Here is a 12,373-nt window from a genome sequence, read left to right as displayed (position 1 = left end):
TATAACCCCCCCCCCCTCCTGATCCTAGTTACAGTTATAAACCCCCCCCCTCCTGATCCTAGTTACAGTATAACCCCCCCCTATCCTGATCCTAGTTACAGTATAACCCCCCCCTCCTGATTCTAGTTACAGTATAACCCCCCCCCTCCTGATCCTAGTTACAGTATAACCCCCCCCCTTCCTGATCCTAGTTACAGTATAACCCCCCCCCTCCTGATCCTAGTTACAGTATAACCCCCCCCTCCTGATCTAGTTACAGTATAACCCCCCCTCCTGATCCTAGTTACAGTATAACCCCCCCCCTCCTGATCCTAGTTACAGTATAACCCCCCCCCCCTCCTGATCCTAGTTACAGATATAACCCCCCCCCCTCCTGATCCTAGTTACAGTATAACCCCCCCCCCTCCTGATCCTAGTTACAGTATAACCCCCCCCTCCTGATCCTAGTTACAGTATAACCCCCCCTCCTGATCTAGTTACAGTATAACCCCCCTCCTGATCCTAGTTACAGTATAACCCCCCCCTCCTGATCCTAGTTACAGTATAACCCCCCCCCTCCTGATCCTAGTTACAGTATAACCCCCCCCCTCCTGATCCTAGTTACAGTATAACCCCCCCCCCCTCCTGATCCTAGTTACAGTATAACCCCCCCCTCCTGATCCTAGTTACAGTATAACCCCCCCTCCTGATCCTAGTTACAGTATAACCCCCCCCCTCCTGATCCTAGTTACAGTATAACCCCCCCCCCTCCTGATCCTAGTTACAGTATAACCCCCCCCCTCCTGATCCTAGTTACAGTATAACCCCCCCCCCTCCTGATCCTAGTTACAGTATAACCCCCCCCTCCTGATCCTAGTTACAGTATAACCCCCCCCCTCCTGATCCTAGTTACAGTATAACCCCCCCCCTCCTGATCCTAGTTACAGTATAACCCCCCCCCTCCTGATCCTAGTTACAGTATAACCCCCCCCCTCCTGATCCTAGTTACAGTATAACCCCCCCCTCCTGATCCTAGTTACAGTATAACCCCCCCCTCCTGATCCTAGTTACAGTATAACCCCCCCCCTCCTGATCCTAGTTACAGTATAACCCCCCCCCCTCCTGATCCTAGTTACAGTATAACCCCCCCCCCTCCTGATCCTAGTTACAGTATAACCCCCCCCCCTCCTGATCCTAGTTACAGTATAACCCCCCCCTCCTGATCCTAGTTACAGTATAACCCCCCAACCCCCCTCCTGATCCTAGTTACAGTATAACCCCCCCCCCTCCTGATCCTAGTTACAGTATAACCCCCCCCTCCTGATCCTAGTTACAGTATAACCCCCCCCTCCTGATCCTAGTTACAGTATAACCCCCCCCCTCCTGATCCTAGTTACAGTATAACCCCCCCCCCTCCTGATCCTAGTTACAGTATAACCCCCCCCCCTCCTGATCCTAGTTACAGTATAACCCCCCCCCTCCTGATCCTAGTTACAGTATAACCCCCCCTCCTGATCCTAGTTACAGTATAACCCCCCCCTCCTGATCCTAGTTACAGTATAACCCCCCCCCCTCCTGATCCTAGTTACAGTATAACCCCCCCCCCCTCCTGATCCTAGTTACAGTATAACCCCCCCCTCCTGATCCTAGTTACAGTATAACCCCCCCCCCTCCTGATCCTAGTTACAGTATAACCCCCCCCCTCCTGATCCTAGTTACAGTATAACCCCCCCCCCCCCTCCTGATCCTAGTTACAGTATAACCCCCCCCCTCCTGATCCTAGTTACAGTATAACCCCCCCCCCTCCTGATCCTAGTTACAGTATAACCCCCCCCCCCTCCTGATCCTAGTTACAGTATAACCCCCCCCTCCTGATCCTAGTTACAGTATAACCCCCCCCCTCCTGATCCTAGTTACAGTATAACCCCCCCCCCCTCCTGATCCTAGTTACAGTATAACCCCCCCCTCCTGATCCTAGTTACAGTATAACCCCCCCCTCCTGATCCTAGTTACAGTATAACCCCCCCCCCTCCTGATCCTAGTTACAGTATAACCCCCCCCTCCTGATCCTAGTTACAGTATAACCCCCCCCTCCTGATCCTAGTTACAGTATAACCCCCCCCCTCCTGATCCTAGTTACAGTATAACCCCCCCCCTCCTGATCCTAGTTACAGTATAACCCCCCCCTCCTGATCCTAGTTACAGTATAACCCCCCCTCCTGATCCTAGTTACAGTATAACCCCCCCCCCTCCTGATCCTAGTTACAGTATAACCCCCCCCCCCTCCTGATCCTAGTTACAGTATAACCCCCCCTCCTGATCCTAGTTACAGTATAACCCCCCCCTCCTGATCCTAGTTACAGTATAACCCCCCCCCCTCCTGATCCTAGTTACAGTATAACCCCCCCTCCTGATCCTAGTTACAGTATAACCCCCCCCTCCTGATCCTAGTTACAGTATAACCCCCCCCCCCTCCTGATCCTAGTTACAGTATAACACCCCCTCCTGATCCTAGTTACAGTATAACCCCCCCCTCCTGATCCTAGTTACAGTATAACCCCCCCCTCCTGATCCTAGTTACAGTATAACCCCCCCCCCTCCTGATCCTAGTTACAGTATAAACCCCCCCCTCCTGATCCTAGTTACAGTATAACCCCCCCCTCCTGATCCTAGTTACAGTATAACCCCCCCCCTCCTGATCCTAGTTACAGTATAACCCCCCCCCTCCTGATCCTAGTTACAGTATAACCCCCCCCCTCCTGATCCTAGTTACAGTATAACCCCCCCTCCTGATCCTAGTTACAGTATAACCCCCCCCCTCCTGATCCTAGTTACAGTATAACCCCCCTCCTGATCCTAAGTTACAGTATAACCCCCCCCTCCTGATCCTAGTTACAGTATAACCCCCCCCCTCCTGATCCTAGTTACAGTATAACCCCCCCCTCCTGATCCTAGTTACAGTATAACCCCCCCCCCTCCTGATCCTAGTTACAGTACAACCCCCCCCTCCTGATCCTAGTTACAGTATAACCCCCCCTCCTGATCCTAGTTACAGTATAACCCCCCCCCTCCTGATCCTAGTTACAGTATAACCCCCCCCCCCTCCTGATCCTAGTTACAGTATAACCCCCCCCCTCCTGATCCTAGTTACAGTATAACCCCCCCCTCCTGATCCTAGTTACAGTATAACCCCCCCCCTCCTGATCCTAGTTACAGTATAACCCCCCCCCTCCTGATCCTAGTTACAGTATAACCCCCCCCCCCTCCTGATCCTAGTTACAGTATAACCCCCCCCCTCCTGATCCTAGTTACAGTATAACCCCCCCCCCTCCTGATCCTAGTTACAGTATAACCCCCCCCTCCTGATCCTAGTTACAGTATAATCCCCCCCTCCTGATACTAGTTACAGTATAACCCCCCCCTCCTGATCCTAGTTACAGTATAACCCCCCCCTCCTGATCCTAGTTACAGTATAACCCCCCCCTCCTGATCCTAGTTACAGTATAACCCCCCCCCTCCTGATCCTAGTTACAGTATAACCCCCCCCTCCTGATCCTAGTTACAGTATAACCCCCCCCTCCTGATACTAGTTACAGTATAACCCCCCCCCCTCCTGATCCTAGTTACAGTATAACCCCCCCCTCCTGATCCTAGTTACAGTATAACCCCCCCCCTCCTGATCCTAGTTACAGTATAACCCCCCCCTCCTGATCCTAGTTACAGTATAACCCCCCCCCCCTCCTGATCCTAGTTACAGTATAACCCCCCCTCCTGATCCTAGTTACAGTATAACCCCCCCCCCTCCTGATCCTAGTTACAGTATAACCCCCCCCCTCCTGATCCTAGTTACAGTATAACCCCCCCCCCCCCCTCCTGATCCTAGTTACAGTATAACCCCCCCCCTCCTGATCCTAGTTACAGTATAACCCCCCCCTCCTGATCCTAGTTACAGTATAACCCCCCCCCTCCTGATCCTAGTTACAGTATAACCCCCCCCCTCCTGATCCTAGTTACAGTATAACCCCCCCCCTCCTGATCCTAGTTACAGTATAACCCCCCCCTCCTGATCCTAGTTACAGTATAACCCCCCCCTCCTGATCCTAGTTACAGTATAACCCCCCCCCCTCCTGATCCTAGTTACAGTATAACCCCCCCCTCCTGATCCTAGTTACAGTATAACCCCCCCCCCCCTCCTGATCCTAGTTACAGTATAACCCCCCCCTCCTGATCCTAGTTACAGTATAACCCCCCCCCTCCTGATCCTAGTTACAGTATAACCCCCCCCTCCTGATACTAGTTACAGTATAACCCCCCCCCCCCTCCTGATACTAGTTACAGTATAACCCCCCCCCTCCTGATCCTAGTTACAGTATAACCCCCCCCTCCTGATCCTAGTTACAGTATAACCCCCCCCCTCCTGATCCTAGTTACAGTATAACCCCCCCCCCTCCTGATCCTAGTTACAGTATAACCCAACCCCCCCCCCTCCTGATACTAGTTACAGTATAACCCCCCCCTCCTGATACTAGTTACAGTATAACCCCCCCCCTCCTGATCCTAGTTACAGTATAACCCCCCCTCTGATACTAGTTACAGTATAACCCCCCCCCCTCTGATCCTAGTTACAGTATAACCCCCCCCTCCTGACCTCTGATCCTAGTTACAGTATAACCCCCCCTCCTGATCCTAGTTACAGTATAACCCCCCCCTCTGATCCTAGTTACAGTATAACCCCCCCCTCCTGATCCTAGTTACAGTATAACCCCCCCCTCCTGATCCTAGTTACAGTATAACCCCCCCCTCCTGATCCTAGTTACAGTATAACCCCCCCTCTGATCCTAGTTACAGTATAACCCCCCCCTCCTGATCCTAGTTACAGTATAACCCCCCCCTCTGATCCTAGTTACAGTATAACCCCCCCCTCCTGATCCTAGTTACAGTATAACCCCCCCCTCCTGATCCTAGTTACAGTATAACCCCCCCCCTCTGATCCTAGTTACAGTATAACCCCCCCCTCCTGATCCTAGTTACAGTATAACCCCCCCCTCCTGATCCTAGTTACAGTATAACCCCCCCTCCTGATCCTAGTTACAGTATAACCCCCCCCTCTGATCCTAGTTACAGTATAACCCCCCCCTCCTGATCCTAGTTACAGTATAACCCCCCCCCTCCTGATCCTAGTTACAGTATAACCCCCCCCCTCCTGATCCTAGTTACAGTATAACCCCCCCCTCCTGATCCTAGTTACAGTATAACCCCCCCCCCCTGATCCTAGTTACAGTATAACCCCCCCCCTCCTGATCCTAGTTACAGTATAACCCCCCCCTCCTGATCCTAGTTACAGTATAACCCCCCCCCTCCTGATCCTAGTTACAGTATAACCCCCCCCCCCTGATCCTAGTTACAGTATAACCCCCCCCCTCCTGATCCTAGTTACAGTATAACCCCCCCCCCTCCTGATCCTAGTTAAAGTATAACCCCCCCCTCCTGATCCTAGTTACAGTATAACCCCCCCCCCTCCTGATCCTAGTTACAGTATAACCCCCCCCCTCCTGATACTAGTTACAGTATAACCCCCCCCCTCCTGATCCTAGTTACAGTATAACCCCCCCCCTCCTGATCCTAGTTACAGTATACCCCCCCCCTCCTGATCCTAGTTACAGTATAACCCCCCCCCTCCTGATCCTAGTTACAGTATAACCCCCCCCTCTGATCCTAGTTACAGTATAACCCCCCCCCCCCCTGATACTAGTTACAGTATAACCCCCCCTCCTGATCCTAGTTACAGTATAACCCCCCCCTCTGATCCTAGTTACAGTATAACCCCCCCCTCCTGATCCTAGTTACAGTATAACCCCCCCCCCCTCCTGATCCTAGTTACAGTATAACCCCCCCCTCTGATCCTAGTTACAGTATAACCCCCCCCCCCTCCTGATCCTAGTTACAGTATAACCCCCCCCCCCCTCCTGATCCTAGTTACAGTATAACCCCCCCCCCTCTGATCCTAGTTACAGTATAACCCCCCCCCCTCCTGATACTAGTTACAGTATACCCCGCCCACCTTGAGACCAAAGGTAAAGATGGTCATGATGATCTTGAAGATGAGCGCCAGGCAGAGCTGCCACATGGCGGCGTAGACGCCGGGCCCCGCCGGCCGGTTGGGCGCTCGTCGGTGAAGGCCCTGCTGCCGTTCATCTGGCTGCGGTACTGGCAGAGCTGGGGAGGACGCCAGCGGGCCACAGTCCGTGAACAGCTCCTTGATCAGCTCGCTGGTGTTCTGCCGCGTGTACGGGTTGGGGAAGGCCACCACCGCCGTGATGGCGGCCACCAGGATCACCTCCAGGACGGGGTACTTGCCTGGAGACACAGAGAGGGAGGGACCCGTCTGGTCAAAAGCACTGCCGTCTACGGGTTGCCACTCTATGGAATACGTTTCAAGTTTGCTTTTATTTGTCACGTATAAAGTACATGTACATTACACAGGGTTCTTCCCACAGACATTGCAAAACTAAATTCAAGGACTTTCAAGTACTTTTCCAAACACAATTTTTCATTAAAAAAAAAGGGCATTTAACACATTCTGTACCCAAAACCGACATATTACGTTTTTGGCCGACAAACCTGTTTATTAACAGGTTCTGTTAATACCACAACTGTTGATGTTTGTCCGAGGGAAGCAACGGTCGTGATTGGAGGAACACGAAAAGAAGTCGGGGGTTTGAGATAGGTCAATTACCGCAAAGCCAATAACCCATGTCTATATACGGTTTATATCCACAGTATAGAGGGACAATTGACCCATCACAAGCCCCGCCCTCTTTTCTAGATCCTCCAATCACGACTGTTGCTTCTCCTATACCCCATGTGTACAAAAGGCCCAAGGACTGGGCAGACATAAAACTGTGGGGTGCTGTTCTGCAGCTGGACGCTTAAGACAGTGGGGCGCTGGTCTGCAGCTGGATGCCTCTCAGACATGCCCAGACATGTCAGTCGATAGTCAGCATCTATATATTACAGTGGGCTTAGTTGGTTCCCCTGAGGCTGTGTGTGCGTCCCTGATCACAAGTAAGTGCTACATATGTGTATAATGAGGACGCTTTATTGTTGGTGACTTATATAGTTAAGGCCTATAGTAAGCAATTTACCAGTATGCTTATAGTGACAATCTAGCCTATTGAGTATAACCTATATTGTTGATTGTAGTATTTAGTACCTGTTTAGCACTGTTTACCCCTGTGACTAGTATAGGAAAAGCACTGCTTATCCCCATTGTTAGTTCCACTCATGAGGTTTATGTTACTTGTAGCGACAGTATATTGTATAGTATATAACAGACTGATTAATAAGTATTAGTAACGCCGATGTCTTTGTTTCCTCCCCATTTAGAACACACACACACACACTCCCACCGTGTTAATGGGAAATAGAAGTAGCAATGGCCTTCCGTCTGATGGTTGATAATAAAACTCCTCAAAGCCCGTTCCTGCCTCCCGTGTCCTGACTAGACACCCCGTGTCGTTGACTACATCTCCTAACCACCAAGAGCTTCACTACACCATGTCTATATACTGTTTATATCCATAATGTGTGTATATCCATTGTATCCATGCCTCATTGACTATCAACACACAGTTTGTTCTTATCCTGACCAATCCACGGCACTTAAAGACAGTAAAGACGACTTTAAACTGTTAAACAGTAACCCAGAAATATTTTATTGCACTGTAAAAAACTGTGATTTTGTGTGCTCTGCACTTTATGCGCTCATTTTATGTCTATTCTACTATTTTATTGCACTGCATTATTGCACTATTTTACTCTGTCTATTCTATCTTACTATTTTTATTATAGTCTATTTTTTAAACGGAATCAAACCATAAACAGCGGTAGAGTGAGTGAGTGAGTTTACAGTGGTAGAGTGAGTTTACCAGCAGTATATATAAAAAATGCCTGTTGGGATTTTATATCCTAAAAACTGTGATTTTATATGTTTGCAATTTATGTGCTCATTTTGTGCCCATCTTTTTTCTGTTGTGAAGCACTTTGAGCTGCAATTTTTGTATGAAAGGTGCTATACAAATAAAGTTATTATTATTACTTACCCATCCGGGTGTTCTTGCGCCGCCGGCACCATGCAATGTTGGCCCGTATGAAGAAGGCCCCCCAGAGTCCCCCGAACACGCCCAGCAGGATGAAGGGGATGAGCTCGAACAGGTACCAGGGCGTGTGGTACTCCACGTAGAACAGCACCAGCCGGCTGTTGCCGAAGGGGTTGATGGAGCGCAGGACGAAGGCCGCCACCAGGGCGGCGAAGAACGAGCGCCACAGCGTCTTGAGGGGGAAGTAGTAGCTCACCTGGAGGACGGTAGAGAGAGTTTACCAGCGGTAGAGTGAGTTTACCAGCGGTAGAGAGAGTTTACCAGCGGTAGAGAGAGTTTACCAGCGGTAGAGTGAGTTTACCAGCGGTAGAGAAAGTTTACCAGCGGTAGAGAGAGTTTACCAGCGGTAGAGATAGTTTACCAGCGGTAGAGTGAGTTTACCAGCGGTAGAGAGAGTTTACCAGCGGTAGAGTGAGTTTACCAGCGGTAGAGAGAGTTTACCAGCGGTAGAGTGAGTTTACCAGCGGTAGAGAGAGTTTACCAGCGGTAGAGATAGTTTACCAGCGGTAGAGTGAGTTTACCAGCGGTAGAGAAAGTTTACCAGCGGTAGAGAAAGTTTACCAGCGGTAGAGAGAGTTTACCAGCGGTAGAGAGAGTTTACCAGCGGTAGAGTGAGTTTACCAGCGGTAGAGAGAGTTTACCAGCGGTAGAGAGAGTTTACCAGCGGTAGAGAGAGTTTACCAGCGGTAGAGTGAGTTTACCAGCGGTAGAGAGAGTTTACCAGCGGTAGAGAAAGTTTACCAGCGGTAGAGTGAGTTTACCAGCGGTAGAGAAAGTTTACCAGCGGTAGAGAGAGTTTACCAGCGGTAGAGATAGTTTACCAGCGGTAGAGTGAGTTTACCAGCGGTAGAGAGAGTTTACCAGCGGTAGAGATAGTTTACCAGCGGTAGAGAGAGTTTACCAGCGGTAGAGTGAGTTTACCAGCGGTAGAGAGAGTTTACCAGCGGTAGAGATAGTTTACCAGCGGTAGAGTGAGTTTACCAGCGGTAGAGAAAGTTTACCAGCGGTAGAGAAAGTTTACCAGCGGTAGAGAGAGTTTACCAGCGGTAGAGAGAGTTTACCAGCGGTAGAGTGAGTTTACCAGCGGTAGAGAGAGTTTACCAGCGGTAGAGAGAGTTTACCAGCGGTAGAGTGAGTTTACCAGCGGTAGAGAGAGTTTACCAGCGGTAGAGTGAGTTTACCAGCGGTAGAGAGAGTTTACCAGCGGTAGAGAAAGTTTACCAGCGGTAGAGTGAGTTTACCAGTGGTAGAGAGAGTTTACCAGCGGTAGAGTGAGTTTACCAGCGGTAGAGTGAGTTTACCAGCGGTAGAGTGAGTTTACCAGCAGTAGAGATAGTTTACCAGCGGTAGAGAGAGTTTACCAGCGGTAGAGTGAGTTTACCAGCGGTAGAGATAGTTTACCAGCGGTAGAGAGAGTTTACCAGCGGTAGAGAGAGTTTACCAGCGGTAGAGAGAGTTTACCAGCGGTAGAGTGAGTTTACCAGCGGTAGAGAAAGTTTACCAGCGGTAGAGTGAGTTTACCAGCGGTAGAGTGAGTTTACCAGCGGTAGAGAGAGTTTACCAGCGGTAGAGTGAGTTTACCAGCGGTAGAGAGAGTTTACCAGCGGTAGAGAGAGTTTACCAGCGGTAGAGTGAGTTTACCAGCGGTAGAGAGAGTTTACCAGCGGTAGAGAGAGTTTACCAGCGGTAGAGTGAGTTTACCAGCGGTAGAGAAAGTTTACCAGCGGTAGAGAGAGTTTACCAGCGGTAGAGAGAGTTTACCAGCGGTAGAGAGAGTTTACCAGCGGTAGAGTGAGTTTACCAGCGGTAGAGTGAGTTTACCAGCGGTAGAGAAAGTTTACCAGCGGTAGAGTGAGTTTACCAGCGGTAGAGAGAGTTTACCAGCGGTAGAGAGAGTTTACCAGCGGTAGAGAAAGTTTACCAGCGGTAGAGTGAGTTTACCAGCGGTAGAGAGAGTTTACCAGCGGTAGAGAGAGTTTACCAGCGGTAGAGTGAGTTTACCAGCGGTAGAGAGAGTTTACCAGCGGTAGAGTGAGTTTACCAGCGGTAGAGTTTACCAGCGGTAGAGTGAGTTTACCAGCGGTAGAGAAAGTTTACCAGCGGTAGAGAAAGTTTACCAGCGGTAGAGAGAGTTTACCAGCGGTAGAGTGAGTTTACCAGCGGTAGAGAAAGTTTACCAGCGGTAGAGTGAGTTTACCAGCGGTAGAGTGAGTTTACCAGCGGTAGAGAGAGTTTACCAGCGGTAGAGTGAGTTTACCAGCGGTAGAGTGAGTTTACCAGCGGTAGAGTGAGTTTACCAGCGGTAGAGAGAGTTTACCAGCGGTAGAGATAGTTTACCAGCGGTAGAGAGAGTTTACCAGCGGTAGAGAGAGTTTACCAGCGGTAGAGTGAGTTTACCAACGGTAGAGTGAGTGAGTTTACCAGCAATATAGTGAGTTTACCAGCGGTAGAGTGAGTTTACCAGCGGTAGAGAGAGTTTACCAGCGGTAGAGAGAGTTTACCAGCGGTAGAGTGAGTTTACCAACGGTAGAGTGAGTGAGTTTACCAGCAATATAGTGAGTTTACCAGCGGTAGAGTGAGTTTACCAGCAATATAGTGAGTTTACCAGCGGTAGAGTGAGTTTACCAGCAATATAGTGAGTTTACCAGCGGTAGAGTGAGTTTACCAGCGGTAGAGAGAGTGAGTTTACCAGCAATATAGTGAGTTTACCAACGGTAGAGTGAGTTTACCAACGGTAGAGTGAGTTTACCAACGGTAGAGTGAGTGAGTTTACCAGCAATATAGTGAGTTTACCAGCGGTAGAGTGAGTTTACCAGCAATATAGTGAGTTTACCAGCGGTAGAGTGAGTTTACCAGCGGTAGAGAGAGTTTACCAGCGGTAGAGAGAGTTTACCAGCGGTAGAGTGAGTTTACCAACGGTAGAGTGAGTGAGTTTACCAGCAATATAGTGAGTTTACCAGCGGTAGAGTGAGTTTACCAGCGGTAGAGTGAGTTTACCAGCAATATAGTGAGTTTACCAGCGGTAGAGTGAGTTTACCAGCGGTAGAGAGAGTGAGTTTACCAGCAATATAGTGAGTTTACCAACGGTAGAGTGAGTTTACCAACGGTAGAGTGAGTTTACCAACGGTAGAGTGAGTGAGTTTACCAGCAATATAGTGAGTTTACCAGCGGTAGAGTGAGTTTACCAGCAATATAGTGAGTTTACCAACGGGTCAATGACAGCACTAACCTGCACAGATCAGCTATTGAAACATAGAGACACTAGGTTTATTCCCAGGTCATGTGACACATACCTCCTCCAAGCTGAACAACACTCCTCCTATGGGGGCTCCAAACGCCACGGACACCCCAGCTGCCGACGCAGCAGACAGGACCTGAGTAGACAAAACAAACGCACCTCACAGGTCATACACGACAACCACAAGCACACCGACACCAAAATAGATTGTGATAAGAGAACATTTCTGTCATAGAATGTCCTTTACAGTCAAACAAGTTTCTATCAGATATCTTTCAGATTCATGTTGTGAGTTTCTGTGTGAGGTATGTATTTAGCTTCATGCCAGAAGAAAGGAAGCAACAGGCTTTGATTTAACAAAACGAAAGCTTAAAGCTAATAAGCCGTGTGGGCAGTGAGCACTTTTGTTGACCGAACATTGTACATATGTCTATACTGAACACTGTGACCTAATTTTTTTACTTCTAATTCACATGCTATACTATGTTATTTTATTTCATACTTATCTTGTCTTGCACAGTCTCTGGAGCGTAACAGTAAGAAGCATTTTGTATAAAAGTATTCTGTACTTCTGTATGACAACTATTAAAGAAACTTGAAACTTTACCCTACAATTACTACACCTCACTCTGCCGTTACTGTAGACCTCACGAAACGAAGCCAACATTGTACATATGTCTATACTGAACACTGTGACCTCATTTTCTACTTCTAAATTACATGCTATACTATGTTGTTATTTGATACTATCTTGTCTTGCACAGTCTCTGGAGCGTAACAGTAAGAAGCATTTTGTATGAAAGTATTCTGTACTTCTGTATGACAACTATTAAAGAAACATGAAACTTGAACGAAGCCTAATGTCTAGCTTGCTACCCAGTGCTTCCTCCAGTGTGGTTTTGTAGCAGTGCAGTGGTGGTAGGTCATCATTTCTAGGGTTGAATACCGTTCATATTCAAACCCATAACGGTACCTTTTTTTGGTACTTGACTCTCTT

The 12,373-nt window shown here is 49.0% G+C and overlaps 1 protein-coding gene across 1 annotated transcript in view; it reads right to left on the bottom strand.

Annotated features, from left to right (window-relative positions):
* Positions 1 to 12,373, bottom strand: part of clcn3 (chloride channel 3) — a 170,014-nt gene that overhangs the window by 37,562 nt on the left and 120,079 nt on the right. The window contains 5 exon segments of the mRNA XM_084312301.1: positions 6,041 to 6,145; positions 6,148 to 6,198; positions 6,200 to 6,336; positions 8,082 to 8,334; positions 11,432 to 11,512. Of these exon segments, the coding sequence (XP_084168427.1) occupies positions 6,041 to 6,145; positions 6,148 to 6,198; positions 6,200 to 6,336; positions 8,082 to 8,334; positions 11,432 to 11,512 (627 nt within the window).

The sequence above is a fragment of the Notolepis coatsorum genome (genome assembly GCF_963971535.1).
Source record: "Notolepis coatsorum genome assembly, chromosome: 4".
NCBI lineage: Eukaryota > Metazoa > Chordata > Actinopteri > Aulopiformes > Paralepididae > Notolepis > Notolepis coatsorum.
The sequence above is the reverse complement of the archived record's forward strand: the minus strand, read 5'-3'. Positions and strand labels throughout refer to the sequence as shown.